The sequence below is a fragment of the Lycium barbarum genome, chromosome 4 (genome assembly GCF_019175385.1).
Source record: "Lycium barbarum isolate Lr01 chromosome 4, ASM1917538v2, whole genome shotgun sequence".
Classification (NCBI taxonomy): Eukaryota; Viridiplantae; Streptophyta; class Magnoliopsida; order Solanales; family Solanaceae; genus Lycium; species Lycium barbarum.
Genome location: NC_083340.1, coordinates 141518727 through 141538921, shown reverse-complemented (window position 1 = coordinate 141538921; position 20195 = coordinate 141518727). Strand labels below are relative to the sequence as shown.

Here is a 20195-nt window from a genome sequence, read left to right as displayed (position 1 = left end):
CATATATATTTCATATATATATATATTTTATTTCATTCATATATATATATATATTTATTTATATATAAATAGGAAATTATATATATATTTTTTTATTTCATTCATATATATATATAACTTCACCACCCCAAAAAAAAATTATAATTTTCTATTTCTTTTTTTATTCACGAAATACAAAAAAAAAAAACACCTATTTCGTTGATTGTGTCACGAAATGCGAAAAAAAACAAAACAAAACAAATCAGTTTTCGTTTTTATTCACGAAATTAAAAAAAAAAAAAAAAAAACATCTATTTCGTTGATTGTGTAACGAAATGCAAAAAAAAAAAAAAAAAAAAAAAAAAAACTGCTATTTGCAGTTCGTGAACTGCTTAACGAACTGCAAATAGCAGTTTTTTTTTTTTTTAATTTCGTTAATAAAAACGAAAACTGATTTGTTTTGTTTTGTTTTTTTTCGCATTTCGTGACACAATCAACGAAATAGGTGTTTTTTTTTTTTTAATAAAAAAAGAAATAGGAAATTATAATTTTTTTTTGGGTGGTGAAGTTATATATATATATGAATGAAATAAAAAAAAATATATATAATTTCCTATTTATATATAAAAAAAAATATATATATAATTTTGTATTTCATTCATATATATATATATATATATATATATATATATATTATATATAAATAGGAAATTATATATATTTTTTTTTATTTCATTCATATATATATATAACTTCACCATCCCAAAAAAAAAATTATAATTTCCTATTTCTTTTTTTATTCACGAAATACAAAAAAAAAAAAAACACCTATTTCGTTGATTGTGTCACGAAATGTGAAAAAAAACAAAACAAAACAAATCAGTTTTCGTTTTTATTCACGAAATTAAAAAAAAAAAAAAAAAAAAAAAACTGCTATTTCGTTAAGCAGTTCACGAACTGCAAACAAAAAAAAAAAAAATTGTTGCGGCTATGAACAGTAAATGCTGGGCATTTCGTTGAATAATCAACGAAATGCCCATTATGGTATAAAAAAAAAAGACACCCTATTTTGGTCTAATGACTGCAAAAATAAGCCATTTTGGCTCCGGACTCTAATATATACAGTGTAATTTTGAACCCCTTATAGTAACCTGGCTCCGCGCACGTGTCTAGGAGTTGCATTGGTATTGGATGTTAGACAACAATCATATTATAGCTTGATAGTTTGCTAGATTTATTACTGCAGTAAGATTTTGGCAAGTCATTGTTTTACATATTCTTGTGGGTGTGTATCGTTAGCCGTTCAACAATTCACTTGATTTTCATCGGATGTATTACATTTTACTTCCCAAATGAACATGGCCAAATGACTCTTAAGTCAGAATCTGGGCTAGAAGGGATGCATGCGAGGTAAAAGGTTAAAAAGAATAGTATTTCAAAGTATAAACACATGAACCAAATTAAAAAGTTCATTGGTTCCAACAAGAATAGCTATACAAGACTAAAAAACTAGAAATGGATGTGAAGTTATGCAACCATTATAAATGTAAAAAATCACTCTATTATTTAGTACACGTGTTCTTTTTTCGGGGCGAATGTTTGGTTTGGTACATGTTATAATAATAAAAAATTACAATTCTCCCCTTGTTTCTAAAGTAAATAAAATCTAAAAAGATAAAATCACGGTTATGGTATTTTAAATGCTTTATCCTTGTTAAGCTAAATCGTGATATAAGTTATTCTTTGTTGGATCTGGTATAAAATAATTCCCGAAGAACGAAATAAAATTATACCGATATTTATATATATATTTTTTAAAACATCAATCAAACGTAGAATAAAATAATACTGAATTTTATATCGAGATTAGTTTTAGTACGAATCCTGATAACCAGACGAGCCCATTGTTCGGACAAAATCGTGTATATTACACTGACCATCTGTTTTTGTATAGAATAACATATATGCCGTGTAAGGTGAGAGAGGGCCGGGGGTAAAAGAAAAATCATTTGTCACAATGAATTTATTCAAAATTGGATCTTCGGATTATTAGATGCTAAAATTAGTTAATTTAATTACAATCTAATTATCAAAGTGTGTGTCTATATATATACATATATATTGGTAAATTGTGCGCTTCACTTCTTACTTTTGGCTTCAAGGAGCTTGTCGCTCTTTTGCATTTTTAGCTATTAAGAACATTGTGAATGATATTAATTGCCACATCATTAATTGTTGCCATAATTAATTGAGAATTTATTTGCACATCCAACATGTACTTGTGCCTAAATGTTTCTCCCTTCACTTTATTTACCATTCACCCCCTTCCCCTCTCTAGTTACATCATATTTTCCTTTTGAGAAGTACATTTTCTTTAAAGAGTTAATAAAAAAGAAAAAGTAATTTCTTCTATTTAGTGCGTTCACTAGTTTTTCATCCTACTGATCGACATGGTATATTCCTTTGATATTTTTTTCATGTTGTTTCAAAATAAGCCAAGTAAGGTGTATGGCAACTAGGGTCATACAATTGACCAATTCTGTAAGTTATGATTCAGACCTTTATTGTCTACCCCTTTCTTATCTTTTTCTTGACCTGGAATAGACCAGCAAATGCGTGTGAAATAGTTGGAATCTTTTGGTAGGAAGTGTATTATTCTCTCCTAGTGGCAGAACCAGAATTTTCACTAAAAAAAAGTTCAAAATGTAAAGAAGTTAATACACGGAGCGAAAGTGATCCAACATTTATTATATATACGCAAAAAAATAATTTTAATCTTATATATACCGTGTAATGATCCAAAAAATATGATTCGAATGAATTCCTTATGGAATTTTTGTCTAATAGGTTCCATGTTACGTCAATTCGAGATTGCTCGATTTGTTCAATTGAGACCTTAGAATGCAATCGAACAGGTTTAAGGAATGCAGGATAATATGGTTCCTCATGCCCTTAATGGATCTACCCAAGAAATTTAAATTAATCGATGCAGTAATTTTGAGAATCGAAAGTCAAAAGTGTTAAAAATACAGATAGAGAGAGTTGGAATAGATTGATGCCTCCAAATGGGATCCACCGCTAACCAAATGATGCTTTCATTAGATTTGTTAGTCTTGGACTGGACACAAAGTAAAAAAGGAAAAAGAATCTAACATCAGTGTAAGATGGTCTCTTCTCGTATTCAATAATTGACCTCCTTTTTCATAAACTTTTTGCTTTGATCATTAATAGTCATATGAAGTTGCAAGCCAAGATTCTAAATTTGTGGAGAATACCGAATAAATACATAGGCAGTCAGCCATCACCATGAATTTGTGTTTGCCTGGATAGATAGGATCCATTTGCTTTTAATTAGTGGTTTCAATTTTAAATTTTGAGAATGAAAAATTCTGATAGGGGCGTTTTCCAAAAATTCTGGCAGGAGGTGTTTTCCCTTTTAATAGGCCTTACATGACACAAATTCGAATTACTCGAACCACCAAACCGGATCAGTGACGGAGATACTTTCATTAGCAGTGTCATCGACATATCGCTTCGTCAAAACTTTCCTAGTATATACATGTAAATAACTTTTCAAGAAAGTTAATATGGATACACATAATATGCCAACACCAAAACAATACTAAGTTAATATCAATATAAGAAAGTAATAACTTAATCAAATTCACCACAATTCTAGACTTAAATACATTTAGTAGACATATTGTAACAACAGACAGACACTGCTCGTACAAAAATCTTGCGTGCGCAACTGGATGCAGTACGCAGACTAATTAATTACCCTAGTATTTTTGTTTGAATAATAAACTTAACTCTATGGTGAAGATTAATATTTTCACCTTTTCACTTTCTTTGTTTTATTTATAACAATTTCAAGCTATAGAGACACCTCACAAAATGATATTTCACTTGTGGATGCCATGGTTTGGGGCTTGTGCTCTTGGTGACAAGGAAAGTGCAACAATTTTGCCTTCAAGTTGGGCACCATCTTGGGGCTGAAGCTGCTGATCATGTAGGTAATCACATAGCTGATCATGATTAATCTGACCACCCTGTTATAAGAAAAATAGAAGTAATAATTAGAAAATACTGACATTTTAGTTAAAAGTGAAAGAGTATCGTCGTCGTGTGATTTAAACATCACGAATTTAAAGACATAAAAAGGCTTCTTCAATAGATATATTGCATGAGTGAGTTTTAAGTTATATACACAGTTAGTGTAAAGAATTATTTTACACTATCAGGTCACTCGAAAAGATATCTACAAGTAAGCCTTCTTAAAATGTGAATCTGTAATCTTGAGAATTAGATATAATGACCTGCTATAATAGGTAAAAGTGACCTGATTCGGAAATGCTTACAGTTGCTCAAAGTGAACGGATCTTAATCACAATAGTAAAAGTTATTGTCGCCGTGTGATTTGAAAATCACGAATTTAAAGTCACAGAAAAAAAGCCTCTTTAGGAAATATAAGGTAAAATTACATACAATAAAGCCGACTTAGTTTAAGTTATATCCATTGTCAGTGTAAAGAGTATTTCTACAGTATCAGGTCACCCAAATGATATTAACAGGTAAACCTCCTTAAAATGAGAATTTGTAATCTTGAAATGATCCATATGACCTGTCGAAATAGTTACATTTGTTCAAGGTGAACGGATCCTTGGCGCAACAATACAAGTTATCATTGTATGATTTGAAATGGCGAATTTAAAGTCATAGGAAAAGCCTCTTTCAGAAATATAAGGTAAAATTACATAAAATAAACCCGAAGAAGTTTAACTTACATATACCGTCATCATAAGAATTGTTTTAACTAGTAGGTTATCCAAAAGATATCTATGTACAAGTAGCCTTTCGAAAATGTGGATGCATTAATCTTAAAAATCAGCAGTATGGAAAAATGAATCTTACTTGTGTTTTATTTACATGGACATCTTGCGTGTCTGGAACATATTCTGGGAACTTTTCAGCTGATTTTCGCATTTGTGCCATCTTTCTTTTTTACCCTGAAAGTCTATAACTATATCAAAATCAAGTGTGGACTTCAATTTAAAAAGTAAAAGAACATATGGATGAAGATGAAATAATTGGGATTAATGAAAGAGAAATGTTGAGGACAAACATATAAAAAGAAGTTGGTTATACTTTGTGGGTTTCTCTTAGCAAACAGTCCCTTGATTAAAGGGCAACCATTTACATGAATCTATGGTTCTGAAAAAATCTCCAAAGATGGCCCTTAGCTTGTTACTCTTCACCGAAAAATTGTTCATTTTATATGACATTTTTTTTTTAACTGTAATCTCAATTGAATGATACATTTTTATTTTTGAAAATTCCTTAATTTTAAGCATTTCGTTTTACCCTTAATAACATTATTTTTGTAGCCATATAAAGATGCCATGACATGTGTAAGACCAAAACATAAGTATTATGATACTTTTGACATGTGCAAAAACCACTTTTTTATTATTATTCAAATTCAGCGGCCAATCGAATTCCACCATATAAAATGAAACAGAGGGATAATTCTTTCTCATGTAGTTTATCTCTTATAGCTGACAAATAACCAACTCACAATAAATAAAGAAGGTACAAACGTTCGGTAATATTATAAATGATCCAATAGCAAATACTCATAGCGTTATCCTGTGCTTCTAGACATGCTTTGATTGGTTGCCTCTTCATATGCTAGTTAATCATATCATTAACATGAACAACAACACATTGTTGTTCATGTTAATGATATGATTAACTAGCATATGAATCATATCATTAACATGAAAGAAGTAAAAAGATTCTTCAATATTAACAAGGAATAAGCTAAACTATATTCCTACTAGTTCCAATCTTTTGTCTTCATGTAGACAAAGTTATGGCAAAACGTGAACAGGACTAAAAAATGATATGCTTATTAATTTCAACCATATATTATTAAAAAAGGCCTTAAAAAAATGTATGAACTTTTGACGAGGACCATACTTGGTGCCCAAGTACCACCAACTCCATGTTCCCTCTAACGTGCTTACAAATTTTTTAAAAGGGCCCTTCTTGTTCTCCAAGTAAAATTACTTCTATGGTCACTATAATATGCTAGCTGATAGTGAATCAAGATCCAAATCACCTTTCTTTCTCCTCCTCCTTCTAATCAAAATTTGTATTTCTCAGTCTTCTATTACCTTTTTGGGCAGCATAATTAAGTGAAATATATTTGTGCTCTCCTTATCCAAAAGGTTAGTTTGTTCCGAAAACTCGGATTCAAGATATCGTTATTTCTAAAATTCAAATTCGGAACCTCTTACTAAGGGTAAAGAGATTCCAACCATCTTATAGCCGACCTTATCTTATTTGATTTCAACCATTCTACCACACACCCTTTGGTGGTACTTGAGTAACTAATTAGTTGTACCTCCAAGAAAACAGATGGCTGCCTCCAGTACACAACAAAATCATGCTTCTTTCCAAAAAGACTATGACAAACAGAGTGAACTAAAAGCCTTTGATGACACAAAAGCTGGAGTCAAAGGTCTTATTGATGCTGGAATTACAAAAGTACCTCAAATATTCATCCATCCAGAAGCCTTAGAAAAAAAAACCTCAATAAATCCCAATAAAACACATTTCACTTTCCCATTAATAGACCTCTACAACATCAACAAAAATCCAATCAAGCACAAAGAAATAGTCAAACAAATTCAAGAAGCATTAGAGACATGGGGTTTCTTCCAAGTGATCAATCATGGTGTTCCAGTGTCAGTCCTCGACGAAATGTTGCGTGGGGCACGACGTTTTCACGAGCAAGGTGTCGATATCAAGAAGCCATACTACAGTCGAGATGTTGCGAGGAAGGTGATGTACAATTGCAATTTTGATCTGTTTAGTCATAAAGCTCTTGCAGCAAATTGGAGAGACTCACTTTATTCTGTTATGGCTCCAAATCCTGCTATGCCTGAGGAATTACCTGAGACTTGCAGGTATTTTTTAATGAGTTCAACTTCTACATACTTACAATATAAACGAATTTTTACAGTATTGCATAATCTAAAAGAGAATTATATGTGACTGACCATTATAACTGAGGTTAATAACTTGAAAATTTAAGGTACGTTACATGTTACAAGACAAGTAAAATACACTAGTGTAAATCTTTTTTCACAATGTCGCTATTGTATATAAGTTAATAATATATCTTTTCTGAAAACTGCTTCCTCTGTTTCACTTTACGGGACACATTTTCTCAGGCTATTTTCTTCATAATATATCTTCTTCTTCTTTTTTAAAATTACGCAATGTGTTTCACTTTATGTGAGACTTTTATTTTTCTCGGACAATTTTCATTATCAAGCTAACTTGTCAATCATTACCTCATGTTTTTCGTTAACAAACATTAAAATAATATACAAATTAGTCATATAACAAGGAGCAGCATGATACATTACAACAAAAATGATGCTTTCTCTTATGATATTGATAAGTCGAGCCTTCGCTCTTGTCTATAATAAAAGTTCGAGGATTGAATCATCTATTCATAGTTAGAGTTCGCTTTAAGCATGTGCACCAGTTAGTGTATTGATTTTTGGCTATTAGATTTTACAACAACATGTAACTTTTCATAACAAATCTGATATGATAACTATATAATAGAATGTAACGTGTTACAACTGCTAGTGTCATATTCTTATTAGTGTATATAACTTAAGTCCCTTTAATTTATCAAACTTTTGCATTCTTGCAGGGAAATTACAATTGAATACTCAGATCATGTGATGAAATTGGGATACACATTGGTTGAGTTATTATCAGAGGGACTTGGTCTCAAACCTAACCATCTCAAAGAAATGGGCTGTGCTGAGGGACTAGGCATTTTGTGCAATTACTACCCTTCATGCCCACAACCAGAACTTGCAATTGGCACGAGTAGACATGCTGATAATGATTTTTTCACAATGCTCTTGCAAGATGATATTGGTGGACTTCAAGTTTTTCATGAGAATCAATGGGTTGATGTTCCTCCTACTCATGGAGCTTTAATTATCAACATTGGAGACATTCTTCAGGCAAGTCTTTTTTATTCTTTACTTCATAACCTTATTGATCTGGCATTGGACAAATTTATGAGTGTTCGTAGAATCGGAATCTTGGAGCAATGATAAAATTATTTCAGTATAACTTGGCCGATTTCCTCTCTTTGGCAATCAATTTCGCTACACTACAGCCATGGGCGGAGCCACCTTAGGCAAAGGGTGGTCAGGCGCACACCCTTTGCCGAAAAATTATACGGCGTACATAGGTTAAATATTAGTTATTATGAGTATATATTTAATTTTGCATACCCATGACACAAGTGAGAAGAAAATTTGCACATCCTTCGCCAAATTTCTGGCTCCGCCACTGGCTACAGCACCTGCTGCTCTAGCTAATTGTCCACCATAGATCGCGGGCATGGAATTGTAAAATCAGGCATTGATGTGTGTGGATAGGCTGCTTAGATCCTATGTTGCTCAGACTTTTAAAAAATGTTATTAGGTATATGTCGGATCCTCCAAAAGTAGTGCATTTTTTAAGGATCCCACACGAATGGTCAACAATTTTTGAGTGGCAGATCAACGTAGCTTATATTACACCCCTTTAGGCCTGAGGCGGAGCCAAAACTTTTAGTTTATGAGTTTTGAATTACAATCATTTTTACTTACATGGTTTTTGCATAGATTATTTATACATATTGCAATGGGATTGGAATTAATCCCATGTTTGGTTGGTGGGGTAACTTTTTAATATCTCATCCAATCCCATGTAGATGAGATAAAAAGTGGGATAAGACGGGATTAGTAATCCCATCTTATCCCACCCCATCCCATCTACATGGGATAACTTATCCTCCTACCAAACGACCCCTTAAAATATATAAACTTGAGGTGCCCATGGGATTGGAAAATGAGTTGTTTTTATTTTTTAAAAGTGGTGTCACGTGGGTTATGTAAGGTGAATTATTGGCCTAGCTATACTTATGTAACAAATTTATACAAGTGACAACCTAATTGTATTTTTTGAGATTTAATTTAGCATTATTTTTAACGTTTATAAATGTTTTGTGACATATATAATTTTAGTTGAGTTATTTCTCCAATGCAATTTGATGCAATAAACTAAAAGTTGAATGATCATCGATAAATTCATAGAATTAATATAAATCTCCTTTAATGAGTTTTAACAAGTAACTATCAACTTGAAGTTTTATTCAATTATTTTTATTTTTCAGCTTATATCAAATGACAAGTATAAAAGCATAGAGCACAGAGTATTGGCAAATAAAATTGGTCCAAGAATATCAGTAGCAAGCTTCTTCAGCACAGGGCCATCCACATCTTCAAGAATTTATGGACCTATTGAGGAGTTATTATCAAAAGACAATCCTCCAAAGTATAGAGCAACTACAATGAAGGACTTCTTTGAATACTCCAACAAAAAAGGACTTGATGGCAATTCTAATTTGTCTCACTACAAAATAATCTGAACTTAGATCTGGAGTTGAAATAAGTAGGGATCTAATAGCTCAGTTGGTTGGCTAGTGAGAGTTCAAATCCCCATATTGTAATCCCCTTTCCCTACCCCCTATGTAATAAAAAATATTTTTTTTTAAAAAAAAAGAGTTGAAATAAGTACTCTTCCGTCCCAATTTATATGACACAGTTCGAATTTCGAGAGTTAAATAATTTAATTTTGATTGGGTACTCGGGTATTGAATCTTTATGTTTATTATATCATAATAATTAACAATTCAAAATATTTAAAAGACATATCAAAAAATTACGGTCAAAGAAAGACTTATTTGAATCTCGAAATTTAAAAGATGTTACCCAAATTGAGATTTGGGAGTAATGTTTTTGTAATTTAACTATTGAGGAAATGGCATACATATATTACTAAACTTTTAGAAAAAAGGATTTCACTTTTGTGCTTAAGGGATCGTTTCGTATTAAGAATAAGGATGATAGGAGTTTTTATTTTTGGTATAAGTTATCCTGCAATTAGTTATATTACAATTTGATATTATTTCTAAACTTTGGTATTATTATACAAGAGTTAAAGGTCAAAAACGTACTTAAACTATCACTTTTTAATTTCGCGAGTTTTATATTCCAATTATCAGTTTTTCCTTTTTTTACCTGAAATATCACTATATATGTATTAAAACATACCTCAAAGTTGATTCGACCAACGTTACTATCAATTGTTTTTTTTTTTTTCTATCTGAACTATCAACTAAGTCTGTTTTAAGATTTAGATGATAATAGTTCTGGTAGGAAAAAAGAACCACTAATAATGATAATAGTTCAGGTACGAAAAAAAATCGGATAGTTGTGTATGAAACTCGCAAAAAAGCATAATCCTTGCATTTTATTAATCATCATATAATAATCACAAATAATTCTTGCATTATCATTGCATAATTATTACGTAGCATTTCAACAAATGGCAAGTGAGTTTTCTTAATAATTGGTCTTCCCATTAAAGTCTGTCAAATCAACTACCAATAAGGTGTGAAAATATCTTCTACGTGGATGCTTCTTATTTGCCTACTTTTATGTCTCTTTCGCTTTTCCTTTTCCATTTCCCTTTTTCTTTTTGTGGTTATTATATGTACTTCCATTAATGAGAAAGATACTACTAGAAAATATATCAAGAGGACAATCTCATATGGTCCTTGCACAATAACTATTATTTTATTATTATAGAGAAAAGACCAAGGTTTTATTACTACTATTATTACTACTATAAGACAAGAACAGTCAGCTTCAAAGGGCCAGATGAAGAATCCAATTTGTCTTCGTCTTCTTTACACTTGTTTAAAAAAGTATAAGGTACTTATTTAATACTCTGCACTACTAATATAAATATAGTAATCCAATAAAATGCGCTCATGGTTACATTCAATGTTGGTGATGAAATAATAATAGTCAAATTGTCAAAAGACTTTCCAATACATTACTAGATGCAAGTCATATAGTCAGCCTTCTCAATCTATGTTGTATCTTTGATTGAGCATGTAATTTGAGAAGGGAAAAATACATTTGAAATTTGTGATTAGACATTTGTGTGATAGTAATAATTAATAAGTCATCTCATTAAGAATAAATAAAAAATTAAAAATTAAATTATTTCAAAATATAAAAATATGACATTACTCTTAGAGCAAACTAAAATAATTCCTTAAACAAAAATAACATAAAAGGAAAGTGGGAAGAGCATCGTACTTATGATCTAGATGTCATTTTATTGTTCCTTCGAATTAGAACAATATCTAGAAAATTAGCATGGCTTTGTGCTAGAAATTGCTTTCTTCACCTTATTAATAGGAAAATCTACATGGCATAACTAACTCTTGTACATATTTTTATTTAGTAGCTATAGTTTGGATTAATTACATCCTATAGCTAATAGTAATATGTTAAATACAATTAATAGCTACATATATATTTAAAGTAGAATACTTTATTATTATTATTTATAATTTTTTTTATTTTACTGCTTTTGCTCTCAACCGCCGGAGCTCCGACAAACAAGCTCCGGCCACCAACCAACCGGCCATCTTCTCCGGCGAGCGTCCTCCGGCGACCGAAGTGCACAAATACAATCGTCGTTCTCTCTCTGATCTCAACCGTCGTCGTCTCTCTCTCTCTCTCTCTCTCTCTCTCTCTCTCTCTCTCTCTCTCTCTCTCTCTCTCTCTCTCTTCTCCCTCACTGAAGGCGATGGCGACAGTGGCTTACAACTCCGCCGCCGTAGCATCGTCTCTCCTTCGGCCGGTAATTCCAGATCCGGTCGTTTTCCGATGTCGGATCTGGAAAATAGTGTTTCTTTATGAGTGTATTCATCAATTTTTTAGCATACAATCCAGTGTATTCATTAATTTTTTAGCATACAATCCAGTGTTTGGGGTGTGTTTTATTTCTTGTATTCAGTATTTGGGTGTATTCATTAATTTTTAGTGCAAAATTATGTTTGGGGTGTATTTTTATTTCTTGTATTTTGAAGGATATTTTTTTGTATACAACCGATTTTAAATATAATAAAGTGAACACAGTGTTAAAGTAGCTACAAATACAGTTGAGTTGAATACATTTGACTTAAATACAATTTAGTTGAATACATCGAAATCCGATTTGAATAGAGCGAAATCTGACTCAACCGAATTTTGAATACAATCTATTATAGCACGTGAATACAATCTATTGTAGTTACGAAATGTAATTAGCTAAAGTGTAGCTATGCCTAAAAACATTTCCCAAAATGTACTCATTTATGTAAGTTGCCCTTAATAATATAGGCCCATGCCTACTCAATTTGCTCTCTTTTTTAATCCTAGATCGTTCTTTGCAAGCACATTCTCTTTTTAATCGTGAGAAAAAAAGGAAAAAAAGTTAAACTTGATTCAACTATAACCTTGTTTAGATTTTAAAATTGTCACAATTTCTTAACTTATTTTGCAAACTCATCAAATTGTTTGTTCACCTTAAGTTTGACAGTTAAAATATGAGCTAACTTATAAGATCAGTCGGTGCAATAAATCCACCACTGTCAATGTCAAATGTGAATGTCGGTGCCCGAATAATAAATAGGGTTAGTTACGTTAAGTAATCTTATAATATGACTCAATCTTTAATATACTTTTTGTACTTTTAAATAAATAAATAAAAAAAATCAAACATTTACATTTAAGAGTGGATGCAATTTAAGCAAAATCGAAATTCAAAATTTTATAGTGTGTTTAGAATTTCATATTACGAATTGAATTTTGGATTTAATTTTAAACTTGAACAAAACTTTCAGATTTTAATTTGAGATTTCGGATTTTTCTATATTCAACCTTTTTTATACCTTACATTTATTCTATATTCAAACTTTTTATACATTATCTCAATTTATAGGCTCAAGCTGAAAATCTGAAATAGTTGAATCAATTAATTCCAAATCAAACTTAAACATTGATCCAACCTAATCTTATTTAAATTAGATTTGAATTGTAATTTATTTTCTTGAATAAAAAACTTTTGAAGAACTTATCTGTTGAATTGGTCAAGGTGTCCAAAAATTTAACCAAATACAACTGATATTTTAAGAGAAACAAAAAACACTACCTAAAATAAAAAATAAAAAAAGACAAAGATTTTTTAAAATAACGCCTCCCAACAAAAATTAAATCTCTCCTCCGTCTCAAATTATCTGTCGTGATTTCTAAAAATAATTGTGTCAAATGATTTAGCATTTTAGAAGTTTAAGAAAAGTTAATTATTTATTTCTCATTTTACCTTTAGTAGCAGATTACAAACGCCACAATTATGAGTTGATGATATGATTACTCAAATACCACTGAAGGATAAAGTAATTTTAGAAACCCTCCTAATTAAGAGAATCACGACAGATAATGTGAGATAGAAAAAATAATTAATAATTTAACTTAATAGCACCGATATCTAATAAAAAATTCCTGAGAAGAGGGCTCAGGTGGTAAGTAAAAATTTATTAAAAATAGAAAGAGAGAGAAAGTTCCTACCTAAATATCAGGCAAATGATAAAATGTTTTAAAAATAACGTCTAACGTCTCCTAAAAAGAGGAGGGGGGGGGGGGGGGGGGGGGAATTTGATAATTAATTAATGGGCAAAGGTTTAAATATACCCTTCAACTTTGTAATTTAGATTAGATATATCCCTCGTTAAAAAAAAGTGTATATATACCCTATCGTTATAAAATATATACCCCTGCCATTACACAATGGTGCAAATATATCATTTTCGCTGAAGGATTTAAAAAAAAAATCATTTAGCTTATTTTTAATTAAAAAAAAACTACCACTTCGCTTTAAAAAAAAGTCTACCCATTTTTTTAGTAGACATATTTCTAAAGCCACACGGTAATTTTTTTTACTAGTGCGTCGGGTCTGGTTCGTTTAAAAAAATAGATATATTTTTTTAAACGAATCAGATCCGACGCACTAAGAAAAACAATTACCATGTGACTTTAGAAAAATACGTGTAAAAAAAAAATGAATTGATTTTTTTTTTTAAATCACATGACATTTTCTTTTTAATTTCAAAATAAGTTAAATAATTTTTATAAAAAAATCCGTCAATAAAAAAGGTATAGTTACGTCATTTTATAACGGCAGGAGCAAAAAAGGTATATACACCACATGACATTTTATATATACACTAATATTTGCACCTAATTAAGTATTCGGAATATTCTTCCGCCTTTCGTCCTTCCACTTCCACGTAGGAAACAACTTTCGTCTCCATAACCAAACACCATTAAAAAGCCCAACACTTCTTCTTCTTCTTATTATTATTTAATTAATTATTTCCAAAATTCCTCCTTCATCTCTCTCAATTATTATATATTATTTTCAATCTCCAAAAAAAAGCCTCATATTATTCTGATTCAAATTTCATTCTCTCAATTCTCTCTCCGATCATAACAAATTCCATTCATAAAGAAACATATTGTTTCAATTCTGATCAGGAGAGAGAATTACGATTTTGCCCTTTTGGTTTTTCGTTGTTGATTTGGAAATACGTATGTGTGTATTGATCAAGCTGGGTTTCTCTTCAAATTCAAATCTATTCATTACTTGCTTTTTAATCTTTATTCTCCATTTTACCCCTACTAAGATTATTATTATTATTATTAATAACTCATTAATACTGAGATTGTTATTAAGATTTAATATATCTTAAATCCAATTAATAATTCTGTATTTTATTGGGTGGATTGTCAATAATCGCATTTTATTAGCAAATGGATCCTCAAAACAAGAGTAATCGTCAGCTTCAAAGAGGTTTGTTTTCCCTAAAGTTTTAATTTTATTTTTATCATAATTTTTCTTTTAAAAATAAAGTTTGTACTTTTATTTGTCAGTGCGCATTTTTTTTAAATGGTTTAGTGGGTCGGGGCGAGTTAAAAGAGTTTAAATGGGTAAGTAAATTTAATTGAATAAAGGTTAAAAAAGGTTTAAATGAGTGAGTAGATTTAATTGAATAAAAAACATGTCAGGGGCAAATATGGTTTGACAGTTAAATTATAGGGATAAATAGAAAAATTATAATGAAGGGTAAATATAACTTTTTTTTAAGTACAGGGGCAAATATGACATTTTTCCGTGAAAAAGGCTGCACCCACTTTGAACCTTGCATTCTAGATTTTTTTTTTCTGCTTATACTTAATTCAGTTATGTTAGTTTTTTTTTTTAAAAAAAAACAATTAAATTTGTACTTATTTAAGCTGATTTAAGGCCATTGATGTTTGAATTTATGTACTTCATATAAAATTTGGTTTGTTTTGTAATTTTAAAAATTGACTTTTTAAAGTTTTCAACTTGCAAGGAATATGCTTTTATGAACAGTATGTGACGATTACCTGTTTTTCGTCCTATATAAGAATAATACTAGGTTATTTGTAGAATTTATGTCAGTAAACAACATTTTGGTTTTATTTACTAAAAAGAATGATTTTTGGAAGTTTTCAACTTGGAAGAAATATGCTTTTAAACGATTTTCTGTTGCTGGGACGAAATTTTTTATTTTGCGTCTCACACATCTGACTCTAGTTGTGCGAGGTATCTTTTTGTCTCACAGCATCGTGGAGCCAAAAGTGTGAAATTTGGGTCCATCAACTTATGATAACAGTTGTGTGAGGCACAAAATAAAGCTGTAATAATGAGTTACTAGTAGATTTTCTATGCTGGACCAGGTTTATAACATATCAGTAAACCTTTTTACTGGTTAACCGCCATTTAGGAGACGTTTTGTCCTTTCTTGTTTCCAGAATAACCAACTATCTTGTTTATCAAAGAGACAAAGTTTGCTAAATTTAGTATAAATGAGTTCTTGATTAGAATTTGAACAAGGGACAATAATAAAATAGTGAGCTCTAATAAAAGCAAGCAATAGGCCCTTTTGTATTTTGCTTGTAACTAATACAAATGTTGTCACCTTCCGGTTTGGCTGTCTAGATGATCACTTCAAACATGATTTTGTACATTTCTGTGTCTAACCTTATGGATGCTTATCATTTTTTTCTAGTAAAATGATTTACTACGTGAGATGTTTTTTTCCATAGCTCCTTGCTTCTCAAATGCTGGACGGAGGTATGTGGCTTCGCCATCTGTCATTGTAATAGGTGGTGGTATGGCAGGCCTTGCAGCTGCTCGGGCTCTTCATGACGAGTCATTTCAGGTATGCCCTGGAAAATTTGTATTTGTAGAAATATGACCATCTTATAATGTTTTACTTGCTATAATGGTGATGGTGGATATGTTTCATTAACGTTAATATTTTCTTGCAGGTGGTTGTGCTAGAATCACGAGATAGAATTGGAGGCCGAGTTCACACTGATTATTCTTTTGGTTTTCCTGTTGACTTGGGTGCATCATGGTAATGACTTGCTTGTTTATTACACAGTAAACATGTGCATTTTGCTTCCTATGGATATTAAAGTTTTAACTGGTTTAGGTTGCATGGCGTCTGCAATGAGAATCCTTTGGCACCTCTTATTGGAAAACTAGGATTGCCTCTCTATCGAACAAGTGGTGACAATTCAGTTTTGTACGACCATGATCTGGAAAGGTTTGTATTCTAAGTTGTCCTTACGTTTCATGTGTCTACTTTCTGAAAATGCATCAGATTTATGCATAACAACTTACATATCAAGTGTATATACTTCCACATGTCATTATGTGGATTTATGGAGGCATTAGCAATTGCTAGTTCTCTGTAGTGACCTTTCAAAGCACGTAAGATAATAAACTAACATATCTGTTGATTCTCCAGTTATGGGCTTTTTGATATGGAGGGTAATCAAGTGCCCCAGGACTTAGTCTCAAAGGTTGGCGAGACTTTTGAGAGCATTTTGAAGGAGGTATGTGCTCTTCCCCCACCCCCACCCCACCCCCACAACCCACCCACCTTCATTTATATGAATCATTTTGTTAAATGTCTAATTCTTCCTGTAAGGAAAGGATCCGTCGACATTTTCTGACTATGAGATGTCTCACTTTGGCTGCAGACTGGTAAAATTAGGCAAGAATTCAGTGAAGACATGTCTATCAGTCGTGCTATATCAATGGTTTTTGAAAGGAGACCCGATTTAAGGTACTACTTAATTCCGTTTTGTCGACATGTTGACCATCTCTCCCCACATCAACCAAGGAGGGAAAAAAAGCATTAGAATACTAAGAGAAAATTCCTTATACAGGTTGAATGGCCTCGCTCATAAGGTGTTGCAGTGGTACCTATGCAGAATGGAAGGCTGGTTTGCTGCAGATGCGGATACCATATCACTCAAGTGTTGGGACCAGGTTGGTTCCCTTGACTCTTTTTGACCTGGTCCCCTTGACTCTTTTTGACAGAGCGTACTTGTTGGAAGAATGTTTATCTTCTCATTGACCATTGTCTTCCAGAGACATTTGGACTCTTTCTAAGTCTCACCATAGTATACAACTGAAAAGACAGATTATTCAGAAAGAGAATCTCTTTCATGTTGGGATGTTTAAGATGTCTGGCTTATGTCTATGGATAATATTGTTCCATACACATTTCACTTCTTTCAAGGATTTGAACTAATTTAAACAATGATATAATGTTTCCATATAACACTAACTTATCAACTACTTTAGTTTTTTCTTCTGTTGTTATTATTACAATAAGTCAAGTTACTTCATTAAGCTCTATTCCTAGGCTAATTTTTCCATATAAAATAGGGTAACAGAGTATCTATTGATTGCTTATTTAACATTTGAGTTCTACTTATAGCTGGTTTGAATATGTGAAGGGATTACATGATCCCCATCTAAGATGTCTGAAGCTCTGAAAATGTCCCTTGTATAAAAAATATGTGATTGTAATTATTGCTGTCCTATTAGTCAAGTTTGACAAGAAAACATCAAATAGCGTAAGTATAGTTTATTGTTCTTGAAAAATGTTTTTTGAAGTTTTTCTTTGCCTTACGGATTCATGATTGTGAAATACAGGAAGAATTGCTACCTGGTGGGCATGGTCTTATGGTCCGGGGATATAAACCTGTCATCAATACACTAGCAAAAGGGCTTGACATTCGCTTAAATCACAGGTAAAGAATACCTCCCTGAGACCACCCAAAGATTTCCTAGCAGTTCTAGTGACTCATTTGTTCTTGGAATCATTCCTCAGGGTTACAGAAGTTTCTAGACGTTATAATGGTGTGAAGGTAACAGTTGAGGATGGGAGTACTTTTGTAGCTGATGCTGCCATTATTGCTATTCCTCTTGGTGTTCTAAAATCAAATTGCATCAAGTTTGAACCAAGATTACCTGAATGGAAAGAGGCTGCCATTAAAGAACTTGGTGTAGGAATTGAGAACAAGATTATTTTGCACTTTCAAGATGTGTTCTGGCCAAATGTTGAGTTCTTGGGAGTAGTTGCAGAAAGCTCATATGAGTGCAGTTACTTTCTTAATCTTCACAAGGCCACTGGCCATAATGTCCTTGTTTATATGCCTGCTGGGCAACTGGCCCGTGACACTGGGAAACTGTCTGATGAGGCTGCTGCTGATTTTGCATTTACACAACTTAAGAGGATTCTTCCCAATGCGACTGCTCCTGTAATTCTACACTTCCTTTCTTGCTCCCTTGTCTTTGGGTTTTACTTTTTCAAGTTGCTCTGGAAATTCACTTCTCTGTTTTCTCTGCTTAGCATCATTCTGTGAATTAACTCTTTGTCATGCATGTTCATTTTCCAATTTTCTCATGTTTGGTTGGTCAAAATATTTCGGAAAACATTTTCTCTAGGAAAACAAGTTCTTAAAAATGAGGAAAATGACATCCCCAATAGAAATAGGGAAAACAAGTTCCACAAGTGACATTCCAAGTTCATTGTCTCTTCCCCACCCACCCAACGCCCCCGACCCCTACCCCTTGACCATCCTACCCTCCGCACCCCCAAACCCTCACTCACCACCCTATCCCATCCCCATAGTGTTTTGCTAGATTACAGATAAATTCCCTTAGAATATATTTTTTTTGCTTACTTATCAAACACCAGAAAATAAGTAAGAAATCCACTTGTTTTCCAAGAAACATTTTCTTTCATACCAAACACACCCTTCCTCTACTTTAATCATTCTCCGAACTTTTAAGTGCAAGAAGCCTGACTAATTGTCTGAAGAGTTCTTTACATGATCTTTCTGTGTGTCTGAAGAGTTCTTTACGTGATCTTTCTGTCTTTGTTTCTTTATTTCTTTAGCTCATTATTTTTCTTTGTCAAACATGGTGTTTTTTAATCAAACTGAATAAATTTTTGGAGATTCTGTCGTAAACCAATATCTAAACAAGATCAGTACAATTAATCTATCTTACCCATGGTTGTGATTTGTGTCAACTTTCATGTTACTTGTGGTAATAATTGGACCAAAGAAAAGCATTTGGCTGGTTTGAATGATAACTCAATTCACTCGTTAAGGTTAAAACGAGAAACGCTATATGAACACAATTTTAATTACAATATTATGATGAAAGTAATATTATCGTGATAATTACGATATCTAACTTTTTATCTTATTCTCCTGTTCTTGATGCAGATTCAGTATCTTGTTTCTCATTGGGGTACAGACATACACTCACTGGGATCATATAGCTATGATACAGTAGGGAAGCCGCATGATTTATATGAAAGGCTTAGAATACCAGTAGATAACCTATTCTTTGCTGGGGAGGCAACGAGTGCAGATTACCCGGGTTCCGTGCACGGTGCATATTCAACTGGATTATTAGCTGCTGAGGACTGCAGGATGCGTGTCCTAGAACGACATGGAGAGTTGGATATTTTCCAGCCGGTCATGGGTGAGGAAACACTTATTCCCATTTTGATATCCAGAATGTAAACTCTTAGGGAATATACAGGGAAACGTTTTAATTTAGACGCAACATGGGATTGTGCTGACACCATATGACTGGCTGCTTAGTGAAAAAAATGTTGAAATCACAAGGTTTCTAAAATGTGTTTTTCAGCATCAGCTAAAAGCAGGCAGTCTTTCCTTGTCGTAAATTTAGCATTTCCAGGTGAACTGGGCAATAGAGGACATTTTTGATGTAATACAGTGCTAGAGCTGTGAATTGCAGCCTGTGTTTAAGAAGAATTATCATTTAATGAATACCTTGTTTTCGTGTAATGCGGTGTATCTGTTTTC

General features: G+C 32.2%; 2 protein-coding genes across 3 annotated transcripts; both read left to right on the top strand.

The window, feature by feature from the left end:
• Nucleotides 1-6050: 6050 nt before the first annotated feature.
• Nucleotides 6051-9662, top strand: LOC132636710 (1-aminocyclopropane-1-carboxylate oxidase homolog). Its single transcript, XM_060353707.1, has 3 exons — nt 6051-6953; nt 7715-8036; nt 9239-9662. Exons 1-3 carry the CDS (start codon nt 6403-6405, stop codon nt 9491-9493), a joined length of 1128 nt encoding a protein of 375 aa, XP_060209690.1. The 5' UTR covers nt 6051-6402; the 3' UTR covers nt 9494-9662.
• A 4581-nt stretch (nt 9663-14243) lies between these two features.
• On the top strand, nt 14244-20177 carry LOC132636706 (polyamine oxidase 2-like). 2 transcript variants are annotated; one of them, XM_060353705.1, is made up of 10 exons: nt 14244-14814; nt 16095-16210; nt 16320-16408; nt 16487-16600; nt 16805-16892; nt 17040-17125; nt 17229-17331; nt 18004-18101; nt 18182-18611; nt 19587-20177. In XM_060353705.1, the coding sequence occupies exons 1-10, from the start codon at nt 14775-14777 to the stop codon at nt 19887-19889; spliced, it is 1467 nt and encodes a 488-aa protein (XP_060209688.1). In that variant the 5' UTR covers nt 14244-14774; the 3' UTR covers nt 19890-20177. The 2 variants fall into 2 exon arrangements, with proteins under 2 accessions (XP_060209688.1, XP_060209689.1); XM_060353706.1 differs by having other exon boundaries at nt 14245-14552.
• Nucleotides 20178-20195: the final 18 nt, after the last annotated feature.